The 15,930-nt window shown below is 43.8% G+C and overlaps 2 protein-coding genes across 3 annotated transcripts; one reads left to right on the top strand and one right to left on the bottom strand.

Annotated features, from left to right (window-relative positions):
- Window positions 1-20: 20 nt before the first annotated feature.
- cdc6 (cell division cycle 6 homolog) lies at window positions 21-7,439 on the top strand. 2 transcript variants are annotated; one of them, XM_080760645.1, is made up of 12 exons: window positions 21-111; window positions 655-1,014; window positions 1,452-1,718; window positions 2,127-2,326; window positions 2,984-3,138; window positions 3,664-3,770; window positions 3,992-4,131; window positions 4,484-4,584; window positions 4,758-4,825; window positions 4,972-5,138; window positions 6,120-6,260; window positions 6,647-7,439. In XM_080760645.1, the coding sequence occupies exons 2-12, from the start codon at window positions 669-671 to the stop codon at window positions 6,734-6,736; spliced, it is 1,782 nt and encodes a 593-aa protein (XP_080616771.1). In that variant the 5' UTR covers window positions 21-111; window positions 655-668; the 3' UTR covers window positions 6,737-7,439. The 2 variants fall into 2 exon arrangements, with proteins under 2 accessions (XP_080616771.1, XP_080616772.1); XM_080760646.1 differs by having other exon boundaries at window positions 30-102.
- Window positions 7,440-10,170: 2,731 nt separating this feature from the next.
- LOC308309512 (adenylate kinase isoenzyme 1-like) lies at window positions 10,171-10,970 on the bottom strand. The gene has a single exon (XM_080755389.1). It carries the CDS (start codon window positions 10,895-10,897, stop codon window positions 10,295-10,297), a length of 603 nt encoding a protein of 200 aa, XP_080611515.1. The 5' UTR covers window positions 10,898-10,970; the 3' UTR covers window positions 10,171-10,294.
- Window positions 10,971-15,930: the final 4,960 nt, after the last annotated feature.

Raw genomic sequence — 15,930 nt, 5'->3', positions numbered from 1 at the left:
GCTACTACTACTGTTGTGCCTGCAAAGAAACAAGAACAGTCACTGGATTTCTCATTATTTTTGCTTTGATCGCCTGGCAGATTTATCTCGTTTTCGAATAAGGTACATTAGGTAAGAATCATTCTCTTCACTTCTCTTGATATATGTATCCGTTTGGAAGCCAAGGAGGTTTTTAACTAGGAGAAACTTTGAGGTTCTTTTGCACCGCAGCACCGCATTTCGTGGCTGTTGGTGTTTTGCACTGCAGGTCAATAACAAATTGCGAGAAGTAAACATTATTTAACTGTCCTGCTTATTGGAGGTACAAAATGTACATGTCATGATCATGATGTCCAGTTATAAATGTATAACCAATGTCGAGGCGAGATTGACAGATTGTAGTTTTAATTTATTGGCGCCAGATTAAACAATACAGGGCAGCCAGTGGTGTTTCCTCTTCTCGGTCAGTCCATTTAAGCATAATAACAATGTTGTGTTCGAATCGCAACACTTAAATCGGTAACCTCATTTAGTTTGCATTTAATATATTTTCGTGAGTGTTTTTTTGCGGTGGCCTTTCAAGCCCCGGGCAGCTAAAGCCTTTTAAGATGGCGCGTGAATACATACTGTTGTGTCAATACAGTCGATGACAATGTTTTTGTGTCATTCAATCAGCTTTTGACGGGAAAATGCCCAACACACGGTCCAAGGGCCAGGCTCAGCCTACTCTGCAATACCCCAGACGTAAGTCCATCAGAGCCAGCTGCCAGGCTAAGAGCAGCCCGCCGCCAGAGGAACAACTGCCGGTAGAACTTAAAACACGGATCCAATTCGAAGATCGGCTACTAGGACCCCTCTCTCCAAGAATGTCTAGTACGAATAAAACAATGGCGTCATTCCGGCTAGGACCCCTGTCTCCACGAAAGGCCAATCCTCTGTTACCATGCCGGCTAGGACCCCTGTCTCCACGAAAGGCCAATCCTCTGTTACCATGCCTGACGACAAGACTACCCCTCAGCCCTCGCAAACGTACAGGTATGTCACCCTGACCCTGTCAATAGTTTGACTGTCTTGAGAGAATAGTACAGTGGTACGATTATGCAATGATGCTAAAATGCTAAAATAAAAACTGGGCTTGTTTACCATTGTGGTCCTAGGCTGTGAGTAGCCTAATTTACTCAAATGCAGGATTAGCAATGAGTGTTGATTTGTTGCTCACAGCTAAAAGGTATTACTAGGTGAATTTAGGTTTTACAATACTGCAGTGGTGGAAGTAAACTACTGAAATGTTTTACTTTAAGTAAAAGTATCAATACTGCAAATCTGCAAAATAGCCAATCAGAAGAGAGCTTTATTTGTCAAATAGTGTATACCAATAAATGTTCAGTATACCTCTACATCAATGTTTCTCCAGACAAGTTTATATTAATTTATTGTACCTAATTGTTGTGTTCTTTGTGTGTCTTCAAAAGGAGACGAAAATGGATGTAACCTCAGTGCCAATGTGATGGGCTCACCCCCCAAACAGAGCAGACCAACGTTGCTGGGCTCCCCGCGCAAACTGGTGCTCGATGAGAACTCCATGAAATTCACCACTATATTACCATCACACAGAGGAGCCCCGGGGGGCCCTCTGTCACCCAAGCAGCCCCTCACTCCCCCCTGCAGAGCGCTGCCTAGCCGATACCAGGGTCAGAGTCCCGAGAAGAAGCCACCGGTCAAAAGCTTGTTCTCTGAAAGTAAGGCTTCTTTGACTTGTGTTCTCTTTTTATCCTTTTGAATGAATGACTGACGTTTTTATTGATTTAAAAGTGAATGCGAATATTTGTCCACATATCTGTGGTGTCAAACAATAAAATACAAAAAAAAAGTTCAAGAGCTTATTTCTATCATGGTCCATTCAGTGCAGAGGCACAGGTTTCCACCTAACGGCAACTATTTGGCAGGTTTATCTGGCTCATAAGAAAATACAGTCATATTTCTTTTTACACCGAATGATAACCATTTAGGGGATTGATATTCGATGCCTGGCAACATTTGGCTTCATGATTTGACAGTAGTAGAGTAACTTTTAACAATTTTGTTTTAGTTTCAAACTTTATTCACCGATTTATTGATAAATGTCTCTTTATTTATTTTCCCCCCAGGGTCGAAGTACCAGGGTGTGAAGCAGGCCCTCCACACGGCGGTCCCAGAGCGCCTGCTGTCCAGGGAGACTGAGCGAGCGGCCATCCGGGCCTTCCTGGAACAGCAGGTGCTGAAGGCCCTTCCTTCCAGCCTCTACATCTCTGGAGCGCCAGGCACAGGCAAGACGGCCTGCCTCAACTGTGTTCTGAAGGAGATGAAGGTGAGCGTTCACTGTTGTAGCCTTCAGAATGTTCTTTAGGAAAAGAAAGAGGGATTAAAATATCAATATCTGTACTGTTTCTTTTGTTTGCCTTGAGTATTACGTCTATCTAGAGTCTAGATATTCTAGACTATAAGGGCTGTGCAGTGTGAAATATTATATGGACAAGATCACATGACTTAACATTTCTTTTCTTTTTTTATATCCTTTTTTTTTTTAAACGAATTACTATTGATTGTGTGATTTCTTTTTCTTCTTCTCCTTTTATTTAATTTTTTTCGTTGAGTGGAAACCTCATGTATCTAAATCTTTTCAGGATTGAAATTCAAAATCAGCGAAAGTAGCAGATCTACAAGCTCAAAACGTGTCGCTTCGGGGCGGTGTTTGGAGCTTGTGGATCTGCAACTTGTGACTCTTTTCAGTGACGTAGTAACATGATCGAGTAAGGCGTTCATTTTAAGAAAGATCACAAAAAAACGTAGAATAAGGAGATACAAGGTTTCTGTCCGTCATCCAACGATTTTATTTGGTATTTATTTTGAGTTCTCAACGGGCTGGGTAGTTAAGGCGCGTCCCACTCCCTACACAAAAATGCAATCAATATTGTATACTTAGTTGTTGCGGTCCTAATTGTATCCTCGTTGTGTTCCTTTTTAGGATGAGCTGAAACCAGTGAAGACGGTGGTGGTGAACTGCATGACCCTGAGGAGCTCCCACGCCATCTTCCCTCTCCTGGCCGACAGATTGGGCGCTCCTGGCAGCCACACAGACTCCAAGCTGCAGAAGCTCCTGACCAGCTCCGGGCCCCCTGTGTGAGTAGTGCCTCCCCTAAAGACTTACACGTCCACTTCGTTAATATCCCTCGGGACATTGCAACGTTTCTGAGAAGACGCAGTCCAAGAGGAGACTGGTTTCAATTAATGATAGATATTAGTTGATGGTACAAAGAAAATCCTTTTGCACACCTACTGAAATGGGCAGGTGTGTCATAGTAATGAACTTGATAAGAGCACAAATGGGGAGTCCCGCACACTGTCTTCACAAAAATGTAATGTTTAATGCAGGTGATTTTGATTTTTTTTTTTATGCAGACGTTTCGGTTGCCTGATGTTGTCCGAGTTACCAAAACGTTGTGATGTGAAGACGGATATTGGTGTATACCTAGCCACAGACGGAGCACTATTTCTAGTTTACTAATTGTACCATTTTTAATTATGATTGGAGAAAATTGGTCTAAATATACTGTTTTCGCCATGATTACATTTTAAGCAACGTTTATTAGCCAAACATAAGTAAAACCATTGTTTTTCTCTCTCCCTTTCTCTGTACTCTCCCAGACTCCTTGTGTTGGATGAGATGGACCAGTTAGACAGTAAAGCCCAGGATGTCCTTTATACAATCTTTGAGTGGCCCTACCTGCCAAAGTCCCGCCTCTGCCTCATTGGTAAGAGCTTATTTTCTCGTGTGCTTATGTGTTCTGAGGTGTGACCGTCGTGCACATATATACATATAATATCCATTTCTTTAGTTGCTTTTATTACCAGAAGTCATTGATAATCGTCAAACAATGCAGTGGAAATATGTATTGCATTTGGACAGTATGTTGTCCAAGTGGGTTGTCTGTTGTGTAACGTGGTATGATGTGTTCTTATTTCTTAACCCCAGGCATTGCCAATGCTTTGGATCTGACTGACCGCATCCTGCCCAGGCTGCAGGCGCTGCCTCGCTGTCGCCCCCAGCTGCTCAACTTCCCTCCCTACAGCCGTCAGGAGCTCACAGCCATCGTACAGGACAGACTGACACAGGTAACGAATGCCTCCATGGATTACAGTTGTTAGACTGATTTCAGTCATTTGGATTCCATATACTATCCTATACGGAAGCATGTAAAAAAAAAACAGCCTATGACCAGCTTTCAAGCCCTACAAGCTCTGGAGAGCTTATAGATCGGCTATTTTCGGTTATTTTAAGATCGGAGAATTTAACGTGATAACGTTTTTACATATTGTGATGTTTAGGAAATGGCACTAGTATAGGTTTCACAAATCATGCATGAGATGTTCGTGAGATGTTATTTTACTTTAATCCATGCCGGTAACCACTTTTTTTTATGTTGTTCCAACCATGACTAATAGTGTTTTGTTTTCCTCCGGCCAGGTGTCAGGGGAAGGGATGCTGGATGCTGCAGCTGTCCAGTTCTGTGCCAGGAAGGTGTCTGCCGTGTCGGGAGATGCCAGGAAAGCTCTGGATATTTGCAGGTAACATTTGCCCCACATTAGAAAGTTGCGAGCGTTTGAGGCATAAATGTGTCATTTTTGGGGGGTGTACCTGGCACAAAGTCTTGTCAAGTGGGGTTCTGTGGCCAATTTGTGGGTCCTTGACAGGAAATTAGTTTTTTGGTGTATTTTGACAACTTCCCATCACATTACAGGAGAGCGGTGGAGATGGTGGAAGCTGACGTGAGGAAAAAAGCGGCCATGCCCACAGCCGATGGCAAAGGTGGGTACAGTCATGTGACCACACGGCCATCTAGGTTACACAGCTTCCTTTAAGCAAACATTTTTAACTCAAATCTCTGGAGTGGAACTAAAAGATTTTGAGTTTGTTTTATCTTTCTCATAAAAAAATGAATGTTTGTTTTCCAGTGATGAGGGTGAGCGTGCCACAGGTGGCCCGGGTGCTGTCTGAGGTGTACGGCGACCGCATGTCCTCCACGGAGGGGGAGAGCCTTCCCCTGCAGCAGAAGCTGCTGGTGTGCTGTCTGCTGCTGCTCACACGCACTGGGTCGAGCAAGGAGGTCCTGCTGGGCAAGGTGAGAGAGAGAGACCCACAGTAGGCAATGCTTCACTCTTAATATTAGTCAAATGAGTGGTGTATGGCAGAGGTTCCCAACCACCGGTCCTATGGCGCTGGTGCGCGAGAAGTGAATCCCAAGTTTTCCCCCCCGACAGTCACCAGGACTTTCCGACCTGCGGTGAAAAGTTGACTCTTGTCGAATGAAAATATCAAGGATTCGTCAACATGTCGGTGACTTCCGTGTTGCGTAGCATAACAGTGACATCACTGTCCAATCCTTGGTATCTTTAGCGATCATGTGTGCTCAACCTCAGCAGCGGACCAACAACAGCTGCAGCCTATTTTATCACGATTGCGCTAATGAAACAAAACGCTGCACGGTGACTGTACAGGATTATTATTTCATGTCAACACATTCAAGTATCAGAAGATGATGTTACTCAGGTAGAGTAACTAAAGTTTTCCACATAAAAAAATAACATCATACTATCATTGTTGAAATAACGCAGTGATATAGCATTAGGTTATGATATAATAATAATAATAATATAGCAGCGGGTAGCCTATTTAAGGGCCAGTCAATTGTCTTCCGTGAGAACGTTTTGGTACGATGATGCACGACGCAAACAGCAGAGGGTACAATCGAGACAAGACAACTAAACTAAAGAAGAAATACATAATCTTTGTCAGAGAATTGATTCAAAAATGAGTTCAGTATTTGCTACCGTATTGATAACGGAACACCGTATTGCAAAAAAATTCAATGCTCGATATATAGGTCTGGAAAGTTTTGTTTGAAAACTCGTATCGTGTTTTAAATCGTCTTGTGAGTCGAGTGAATCGTCACTCAAAAATGGAAATATATTTTAAAAGCAATACTTAATACAGTACTTTGGCTTGAGTTCGCAAATGTAGGACTTTTACTTGCGAGTATTATTACTGTGTTATTGATATTTCACTTAAGCTCATTCTGCTTTCATTCTATCGTTTCCTCCAGCTTCACGAGGTGCACAGCCGCCTGTGCACCAAGAGGCAGGTTGGAGGAGTGGGCCAGGGAGAGTGTCTGTCCCTCTGCGGGCTGCTGGAGAGCCGGGGAATCTTTGCCCTGAAGAAGGCCAAGGAGACTCGCCTCACCAAGGTATAATACACTATAATACAGCTCAACGTAGCGGCGTGGATAGAGCAGCCTTGTGTCGAGTGTCTTTCACAAACGCTGCAGGCATCTTGGTTTCCAGCTTTGGCAAATGGCAAATAAGTAGATGGCCAATAAAAGTACCGAGCCAACTCGGGTCTAGTTCACTAATTCCAGGCGGTTTTGAGTGGTTGCATTCATGCATGCAGTACAGTAAGATGCTTTTGCATATAAAAAAAAGTGGTTAAATATCGTTAATGTTAGCAATTACGGCTGTATTTAGCTTTTCTTTACTTGGTTCTGTTTTGTTTATGTGGGGGATGTATCTGTATTATTACATTTACAATCCCGTTGGCTGCCGGGAAATGACAATGACAATGCCTGACCTCCAGGTGTTCCTGAAGATCGAGGAGAAGGATGTGGAGAACGCGCTGAAGGACCGCGCTCTGCTCGGCAGCATCCTCGAAGCCGGTCTCCCGTAAAAAATCATCGTCTTTACAGCCCCACAGATTCAGATTATATGAATTATTATGTTTGTTGATCGGACAGTTGTCTATGATACCTTTTCCCTCCTTGAAGCTACAACGCAGGACACGTTTTATTGAACTAAGCTGTATTTATTTTACAATCTGTACAGTATGGTAGAGTACAGTGTACCGGTATTTAGTTTTTCTCCCCATTTAAAAAAAAATAAACATACAAGAAGGTATGAAACGCCATACAGCATGTGTTCCAAAATCGTCGTGTGAACCGTTCCGGAGCGGATGGTAATCTACGTCATGTTTGTAGTCTTTGTTTTGTAGTCATCGGGCAGGAAACCACAAGGCGGAATAAGAATTCCGCCATTCATAGTACTGATTCCGTATTGTGGTTTCCTGCCAGCTGACTACAAAACAAGACATGACAACATGACGAAAGTTACCATCCGCTCCCGACCGGATCATAAAACCCGAAATGGAATGCTACTCTATGAGTGGACACGGAGGACACTATAAAAGCTACCTCTGTGTGTCGGGACTCGGAGGGGGAAACGGCGGGCAACAAGTCAGATTTTATAGGTTTAAAATAGGGGAGCATTTTTCTTTTCATCAGCATTTCATGCTCGACGACTGTTAAAGTTAGAAATAACAGCTTTGTTTTTTTTGTGAATTTGTATATGTATTTCTTTTCTGTAATAAATGGATGTACTGCATTTTAATTGGCGGTCCTTGTTTTGTGTCCTATGAGGTGGCATTTCAATGTGGATGTTTCTTAATTAAAACCCATTTTGGGGCGGGAACCCATTTTTGGTGTTTTAAATATGTTATAATTTAGCTATTGAAAAATAGCACATCTACAAGCTCATCGCGTACCACCCACGCTATGGGCTTGTAGGTCTGCTATTTTTTTGAAAAATCGTGAAAATATTTATTTAGAAGATTATTTTTTTAAATTTTGATGTCAGGCCTAAATGGGTTAAGTGATATTACACCACTAGTGGTTGGTCATTAAAGCATGAGGATATCCTCTACTCCTGACCACATGGTGAAAGGTGTTGCAACATGTATCTTTGTCTTTTCTTACGAATTACCCGTCCTTATATTCTTTAGAATAAATCAAACTCCACCAAAATTGACCCTTGACCCCTCCATCAATCAGACAGTTTCCAGTCATGTGGGTGAGTGTGCCACAGGCAGTGGGGGTGTTCTCTGAGGCATACTGGCATCACTACTTTGCTTTCTTTAACCTAACCCCCACATGGTTGACCGGAGTCCTCAGGGCTCTATACTAGTGAATTTAGTTATTTGTTCACAACGTTGATCTGCTATTCCCTCACAAATGAGGTTGCTGGCGTTTAATTTTGTCAAAGTGAACTCAAGACATAAGCTGGAGGCCTCATTCGATGCCATTTTGATATGCTTGCGCCTCTTATTTCAATGTCCTCCTGGTGGCGCTGCAACAGGCCCATGTGAAACACTTGGGGCAGAGGTTCTGCTCTGGCACCCCAGGAGTGTGTGTGTGTGTGTGTGTGTGCAGTTTCACGTTGATCGGGCCAACGGTGCCGGAGATGACTACTGCACTAGTTATTTCTAAACTACGAGAAACATGTATGCTTTTATAAACAATAAAATATCCATTATAAATATAAACAATAAATATCACACTTGTGTGAAGTGAGTGGTGCCTCTTATGATGATGTATGACGATGACATCATTTTGTGGAAAGTGACAGCAACAAGGAACTGCAAAAAGTGTCGGAAGAAAAAAACACAACTCGTGTGAATTGAGGGGCGCTCTTTGTTCATTCATCGCATTCCGTGCTCAGCCAATCAAATCATTTCAAATTTGGTACACACAGACAACACACAAAGCTGGCCATAGGAGGCGTAATAGGGGGCCTTTGCCCCTTCGGGCTTGGCCCCTAATAAAGTCACGGACATTCCGTGCTCAAACGTACAGACACACAGCCGCGGCTGCACCACTCAAAAAAGAAAAACGTAAAATTAAAAAATCACACTTGTGTGAAGTGAGGGGCTCTTATATCATACATCATCACGTTCCGTGCTCAGCCAATCAAATCATCACATTCCGTGGTACAGACACACAAAGCAGGGGCTCCTAAAAAAAATCTAATCCTCTGGACTTGGGGATTCACATGGGAACGGTGTGCCTCATTATGTGGATCTCAGATTCTCATGTTGCCAAACTGAGATCCACATATGATTTATGACGCTTGATTTGGGCAAAGTTTCAGCTCGAATCTGAGGCAGAGAATAACATTTTATGTAGCATATACAGGTATATGCGTAAAAGGAGGTAAACAAACAAGCAGGAAATCCAGTAAGGGGTTCAGTTTCCCCCACCCTCGGGTACCAGTCAAAATTGTTCCGACGGTCTAAGAGTTGAACGTTTGAACAAAAATAATTTACACATTCATATTACCTTCAGCTTGAAGGTAATATAAATGTGCACGGTGAATTATTGTTCGTACCAGCTCCCATCATATAATAATAGATATACAGGACAGAGGCATTCTGCCACTGTACGCGAACTGTGTTTACTATGCCATGCCTGATACAATAGGCGTATAGGGTTTGGTGATAGTACAGCGAGCTTTGACTACACACACATCGCTTCCTTCCCTGGAAGGAGGGAGTGAAGCTCAGCTCCTACGATGCACTGGGTTGTCCACCCCCGGGGCTTTCCTGTTCGAGGGGCCTTGTATTTGCAGTACCTGGAGGTGGCACAGCCTGCAAACGCCTCTATTAGATGGCGTGGGATAGCATCATGATGCAGCAGTATGGATGTCTGTACGTGAAGGCTTGAAGGCTCTCTACGCACGTCACAGCCTCAGAGACAGTTAAGGCTCATACATAGTCTGGATTTTGGGTGGTTAGGTGACCACCGAACTACAACATGACGTCACGAGCCGCGGTGAAGAGCAAACCACCGCCACCGCTCCAGCCCTTCTCTCTGTTTTTACTCACCACCGCTCAACGTTATTTCAGCTCCGGTGATCAGCTCACCACCGGAGCGGTGGTCACCTCACCACCGAAAATCCAGACTATGAATAGGCCTTTAGTCAGGTGGTGCTGTTAGCAGCTAGTTGCAGCACCACCAGTGGCAGCTAGCCAGGCACCAGCTAGCACCAACCAAGGACTGTCTAAAGAGGACGGGACGCGAAGACCGTAAGGGCGCCGCCATGTTGCTCCATGGAAGGAAAGAAACATGCGCAGTTGAGACCAAGGAAGCTGAACGCGGAAGTGTTGGCTGCATATAGCCCATTGCGCATGTTTCTTTCCTTCCGTGGAGCACCATGTGAGCAACATGGCGGCGCCCTTACGGTCTTCGCGTCCCGTCCTCTTTAGACAGTCCTTGGCACCAACCAGGTGGTGACTAGGTGGTTGGTCCAGAGTGCTGGCACTGGTTGGTTCCATGAGGGACAGAACAGATGAACCCCTGCATGTGCCCCTGGGGCTAGAGTGACGCATGCATGAAGGCCAGAGTGCTTTCTGAACTGGGTCCAGAGTAGACTAGAACAGCTATTATTGGGTTTCCGCTCACGTAGAACATTTGCAACCTTGACATAGACCATCAATAGCTTCAGCAACCTGACTGAAGACCTCTTCCACAGGGGGCTCAGAGTCGATCTTTCTGACAATGCCGTGGCTCTCATAGAAGGTGATGACCGGCTCGGTGGCTTTGTAGTAAAGATCCACGCGTTTCTTGATGGTCGCCTGGTTGTCGTCGGCGCGGCCGCTGGTCTCTCCGCGCTTCAGCAACCTCTGGAGCATGGTCTCAGGCTTAGTGTCGATGTACAGCAGTAGGCAGGGTTTGCCGATCCTCTTCTCAAACTCCTCACACTGCTTCACGTCGCGCGGGTAGCCGTCGACGAGGAAGCACTTGACGTCAGCCTTGGCGACCATGGCCTCCTTGATCATGTCCAGGACCGTGTCGGAAGGCAGAAGCTCTCCCTTCGCCATGATGGCCTGGAGCTGCTGGCCTCTCTCGGAGCCACAGGACACCTCGGCACGCAGGAGATCCCCGGAGGACAAGTGGGTGTAGCCGTACTTCTCAACAATCTTTTTACACTGGGTGCCCTTTCCAGAGCCGGGTCCACCTACAACAAAGATTATTTTGACGTTCTTGATTTCTTCTGCCATTTTGATGATGTCTCCGTTGGAGGTTTCCTTTTTTCAATTGACCAAATCAGACTCAATCAGACTGTGGATGGCTCTAACACTCGACACCTGGAATGCGGAACTCTGAACTGTCTGAAAGTCTGAAAGTTGCTACGAGCGGGGTATATTTTTCTATATGTAGCTAATTACACTGTGATGTAATTGTGTGATAACATCATTATGTAATGAAGTACAACTTAGTCATGTGGATTCAGAAAACAGAATGAGGTTACACAAGGTTGAAACAACATGCGGTGCACATGAGGATCTGGGACTTCATATGGCCAGTCTATGACGTCAGCCATCTATGCAGCCAAAGCTGATCGACTGCCATTCACCGTATTATCTAAAACTACACCGGTGCCCAGCTGTTGGAGATCCATGCCCCACGGCCCCCACCCCGGCTATGCACTATACCCGTTGTACCCGTGTCAGAGTACCCATTCCACCCATCTGTCTGTGTCCCTTTAATGCCCATATATGGAGATTTCTGTGTCAGGCATGGCCAAATATGGAGTGATGTGATGTCAGAACAGACCAGCTCCATATGGGACCTTTTGTGGTGGTTTTGGACAACCGTGGGTCCGACCGACTCGACATGTGCTCCATAAAAGGATCAGAACAGTTTGCACACAGTAGTTAGTTCCCTTAAAATGTAAATGGCTATAGGCAGCCACCCGAGTGACAATTCGAGCAGAATAATTTTGTTCAGACTAACCCTTGCTCTAGCCCTAGTCTGTCCCTCTGTTACCAGACCCAAAGCCACTCACATTCCAGGCCTTATCAGTATTAATATAGGCCTCATCTGTTCTAGCCTCGCGTAGCGATATTAATATCACTGCGTGGATATTTACTCACGTCCCTCTCAGTGTTAGATCCTTTCTCTTGCAATGTCTCTCCCCATATTTGAATACTGGGCCCTGGTTGGTTATAGCCTGGTTCCAGACGAATCTCGTTGGCTGTCACCATTTCTGCAAAATCGGCAGTGAAGTTGTAACAAAGTGGTCCTCCGTTACTGATATTTGGCACATTTAAGTATTTATATTTGCACACAAAGGAAGAGTCATGAGTTGAACTGGTTTATTGAGAGTATTGTGAACATGAAAATGTAATATGAGACTGTTATGGGTACTTGAATACTGACTGCTTCTGTTCTGTCTGTTCCAGTGTGTTCCCAGAGTCCCCAGGGTACCAGAGCACCATATATTGGTCTGGTCTGGACCACAGTGAAATGGCCAGGGGGTGTTTGGGTTATGTATTGGAGCTGCTAATGATAATGGGATATGTGGTTTATCTTGCAATAGTGGGCATAATTGATATTTACTTACTGGTGTAGTGATATAGATTTATAGACTCATGTGATGTGGGTTATGTGGGGTTCAGAAGTGTTGCATGTTTAACCAGGTAGTATGGTAGAGTCTGCACTGATTGTTTCAGCTGCCTATAAAAGGCTGCCAGGGAGCACACACCCACTCAGTGTTGGATTCAGTGAGAGGGCATGGTGGAGCTGCACACCAACATGCCCCATTTGTTTGCTGCGTGTATCATGCTGTACAACTTCTTTTGGGAATAAACCATGGTGTGGCTGCCTTTTACATCCTGACTCTGTGCTCATTTCCAGCTGCTTATCGGGCAAACACTACAGAAGTCATCCCACAATTGAGAGCGGCCAGACTTAATTCATTTTAAGCGTTACGTTATACTTTAGCTCAGTGATACTCAACCTCAGGCCCACGGGCCACATCAGGCCCGCGGGACCATTATGACTGGCCCACCAATGAAAATCTAAAAAAAAGAAGAAAAAAAAATCTGGAAAATGAAATAAAAATAAATAAATCTGAATGAAGTTATCTTTAATTACATTATTATAAGTAATACTATTAGAGTTGTACTATTACTCGAACGAAAATAAAAGCTTGGGGGGGGGGGGGGGGGGAGATGCAATGCAAATGATATACTGTGTATCCCTATTCCCTGACATAATTTTATAGCTAAACGGACAGAATTCTATTTTATTTGAATGATGAAACCCAGCTGCCATTAATAGTTGGAAATGGAAATGGAAATTGCGGAAATTGCGGAAATGGAAATTGCGGAAATTGTAATTGCGGAAATTGCGGAAATGGTGGAAATGGAAATTGCGGAAATTGCGGAAATGCGGAAATGGAAATTGCGGAAATGGTAATTGCGGAAATTGCGGAAATGGTGGAAATGGAAATTGAGGAAATTGCGGAAATTGGGGAAATGGAAATTGAGGAAATTGCGGAAATGGAAATTGCGGAAATTGCGGAAATGGTAATTGCGGAAATTGCGGAAATTGCTCTTCACTTATAGCTATCTATTTTCAGGTAGATTGTTTTATTTTACTCAGTCAGCCATATCACTACTCATTTTTTTTCATGAAAAAGGTCATAGCTGGGTAATCTATTTTCAGGCAAATTGTGTTTATTGTATTTTATTTTACTCAGCCATAACAATTTATTTTCTGTTAACCAACTTGCTGGCTGGCAGGCAGGCAGACAGCTATCAAGTATCATTAATGTCGTAATTACTGGCCCCCTCTATTTGAGTATCCCTGATCTAGGGCGTCCCTGGAACAACATATTTTGAGATGGGGGTCCGTGGCCCAATAGAGATAATTCTGGGGGTCCTTGACATGAAAAAGGTTGAGCGCAACTGACATAGAAACATGGGTTTTTCAGAAAACTATTAGGATTTAGAAGCCTTTTTTTTATCGACATCAGTCCAAAATGGGTTAATCTGCCTGGGGCAATAGGGATTGCAAAGGCAGATGAAGGCTGGCTAGGCGAGGCTACATCTGTTCACTCTGCGGTAAACAACATTACATTACTCAGTATTATATGTGAAAAGCATTTTGACCAAATACCAGGGAAGTTAAGACAAAATGCAGAGGGTAGAAATAGAATGAGGGAGCTTGGTTTTAGTAGCTTTAAGTCATTTACAAACTGTACTTTGTTGAGTATAATTTACTTTGTTCCGCAAACCTCTGAAAGTAATTCCACCACGTTGAGTTAAAAGAAAACGATTTGCCCCTACAGAAATCATTTGCTCTATAGCCAGGAAACAACTTACTCTTTGATAAAATAGTATTTTATTACCACATGAGAATGTAACTGGTGCAATAAAAAAAAAAGAAAGAAACATCAATTTGTAAACATAATCATGGTTTACATTACAGTTTGTCGTTCGCTTCAATGCCATAAGGAAGCCATTTAGTTTATTTTCATCTTTACACTTTAGTGTTTGGTTTAATTAAAGACCAGTTGTTCCATGAATAGAGAATGTACCCAGATCCGTTTACTCCAGTACTGTGAAAAGGCCTCGATCTGTGATCGAAAGTCATTTGATTTGTCAAAGTCACGAATGCCCTCAGTGGCTCTAAAGCACAAACACCACATGAAGGGCACGCACAAAGAGACCAAACTTACATCACCTTTTAGCCCTTAAACACCATATGGTTGACCAGAGTCCTAATAGGGCTATAGTACCAGTAAGACGCGCAAACGTGGGAAGCGAACGCAGCTGAGACCCTGCAGATCATGTCTGTCTGTCTGTGTGTGTGTGTGTCTGTCCCGCTGTTACTGTATATGTGGACCTGGCCCCTTTTGTGCCCATATATGGAGCTGAGTGGACCTGGCCCCTTTTGTGCCCATATATGGAGCTGAGTGATTGCTGATGCAACACACTCCATATGTGGACGTATAGCGGGACAGACAGACAGACACACACACACACACACACACACACACACACACACACACACACACACACACACACACACACACACACACACACACACACACACACAGACAGACAGACAGACAGACAGACAGACAGACATGATCTGCTAGGTCTCATAGTAAGTGCTCACTGGGTTCGCAATGAGACGTTTCTGTTTTCTGTTATTGTTCACAATGCTCGATCTGCTATTTCGCTGCGATAAGGATGCTGGGGTTTAAGTGGTTAATGTCAGGTTACAACATTTGTAAGCCAGTGGTTCTCAAAGTGGTGTCTGGGGGACCCCCAGGGGGTCTTTGAGGGTCCTGAGACGGTTCAGCAAAATGTTGACCACATTAACCATTGTTTTCCCTTTCTCTTTTAAGTTTGGAAAATCTTGAAACAATAAATAATTATTTAAATTTGAACACAAATCTTTTTTTTATAGGGGTCTCTCTGACACAGCATATTTTCAGATAGGGGTCTGCGGCGATATACGTACTGTATAGGCTACATATCAATGTGGGGGTCCTTTTGACATGAAACGGTTTGAGAACCACAGTTTTAAGACATTGAAACATAGTATAACCCGTCTTCCATTCATATATACAATCCTCTTGGATTTAAAGGGTCAACTCACGGTATACACGGTTTTCCTATAGACCGATTCACAGAGGGGTGCCCTGGGCGCGGCCATTACTGAGGTGTAATCCATGGAGCAGGTGCTCCGTAGGCCAGGTGTAGCTAATCAGTGCTGTTGCGCTTAATGGTACACCTCAGTAATGACCGCACCCAGGAAACCCTCTGTGAATCGGTCTATAGGCATGCTGTTAGACGTTTGAGGAAGCCATTGTTCTGAACATTTCAGTATACGGTCAACATTCAGAGACTTGAAACCGGTTTGAGTTCAATTTAATTAGTGTTTTACCAAAGTATTGGTATATGAATGAATTTGAAAATGTGGAGTGATTTGACAGAAATCACACTCATGTGAAATAAGTGGCGCCTCACTCATTTAAACAAACATTGTACTTTTTTATGTCATTAAAAGTCCATAGACTTGGCTGCCATACGACGTAATGTCCGTAAGCCAGACGTTGCCTCAAAAAATACAAATATATGGAGATCCCTGATGTCATCAGTATATGCCCATATATGGCCAGTTGTGAACAACCGGATCTCCATATTATGCCTATATCAATGTCACAGTACCCATTGTAGCCGTCCGTCTGTGTCCCTTTTGAGCCCATTGTGTTGGAGATGTCGGCCCACCTGTG

This window comes from Protomyctophum bolini (genome assembly GCF_963924005.1).
Source record: "Protomyctophum bolini genome assembly, chromosome: 3".
NCBI classification, from domain to species: domain Eukaryota; kingdom Metazoa; phylum Chordata; class Actinopteri; order Myctophiformes; family Myctophidae; genus Protomyctophum; species Protomyctophum bolini.
Note: the sequence above shows the minus strand (reverse complement) of the source record. Positions and strands in the feature narration are given on the sequence as shown.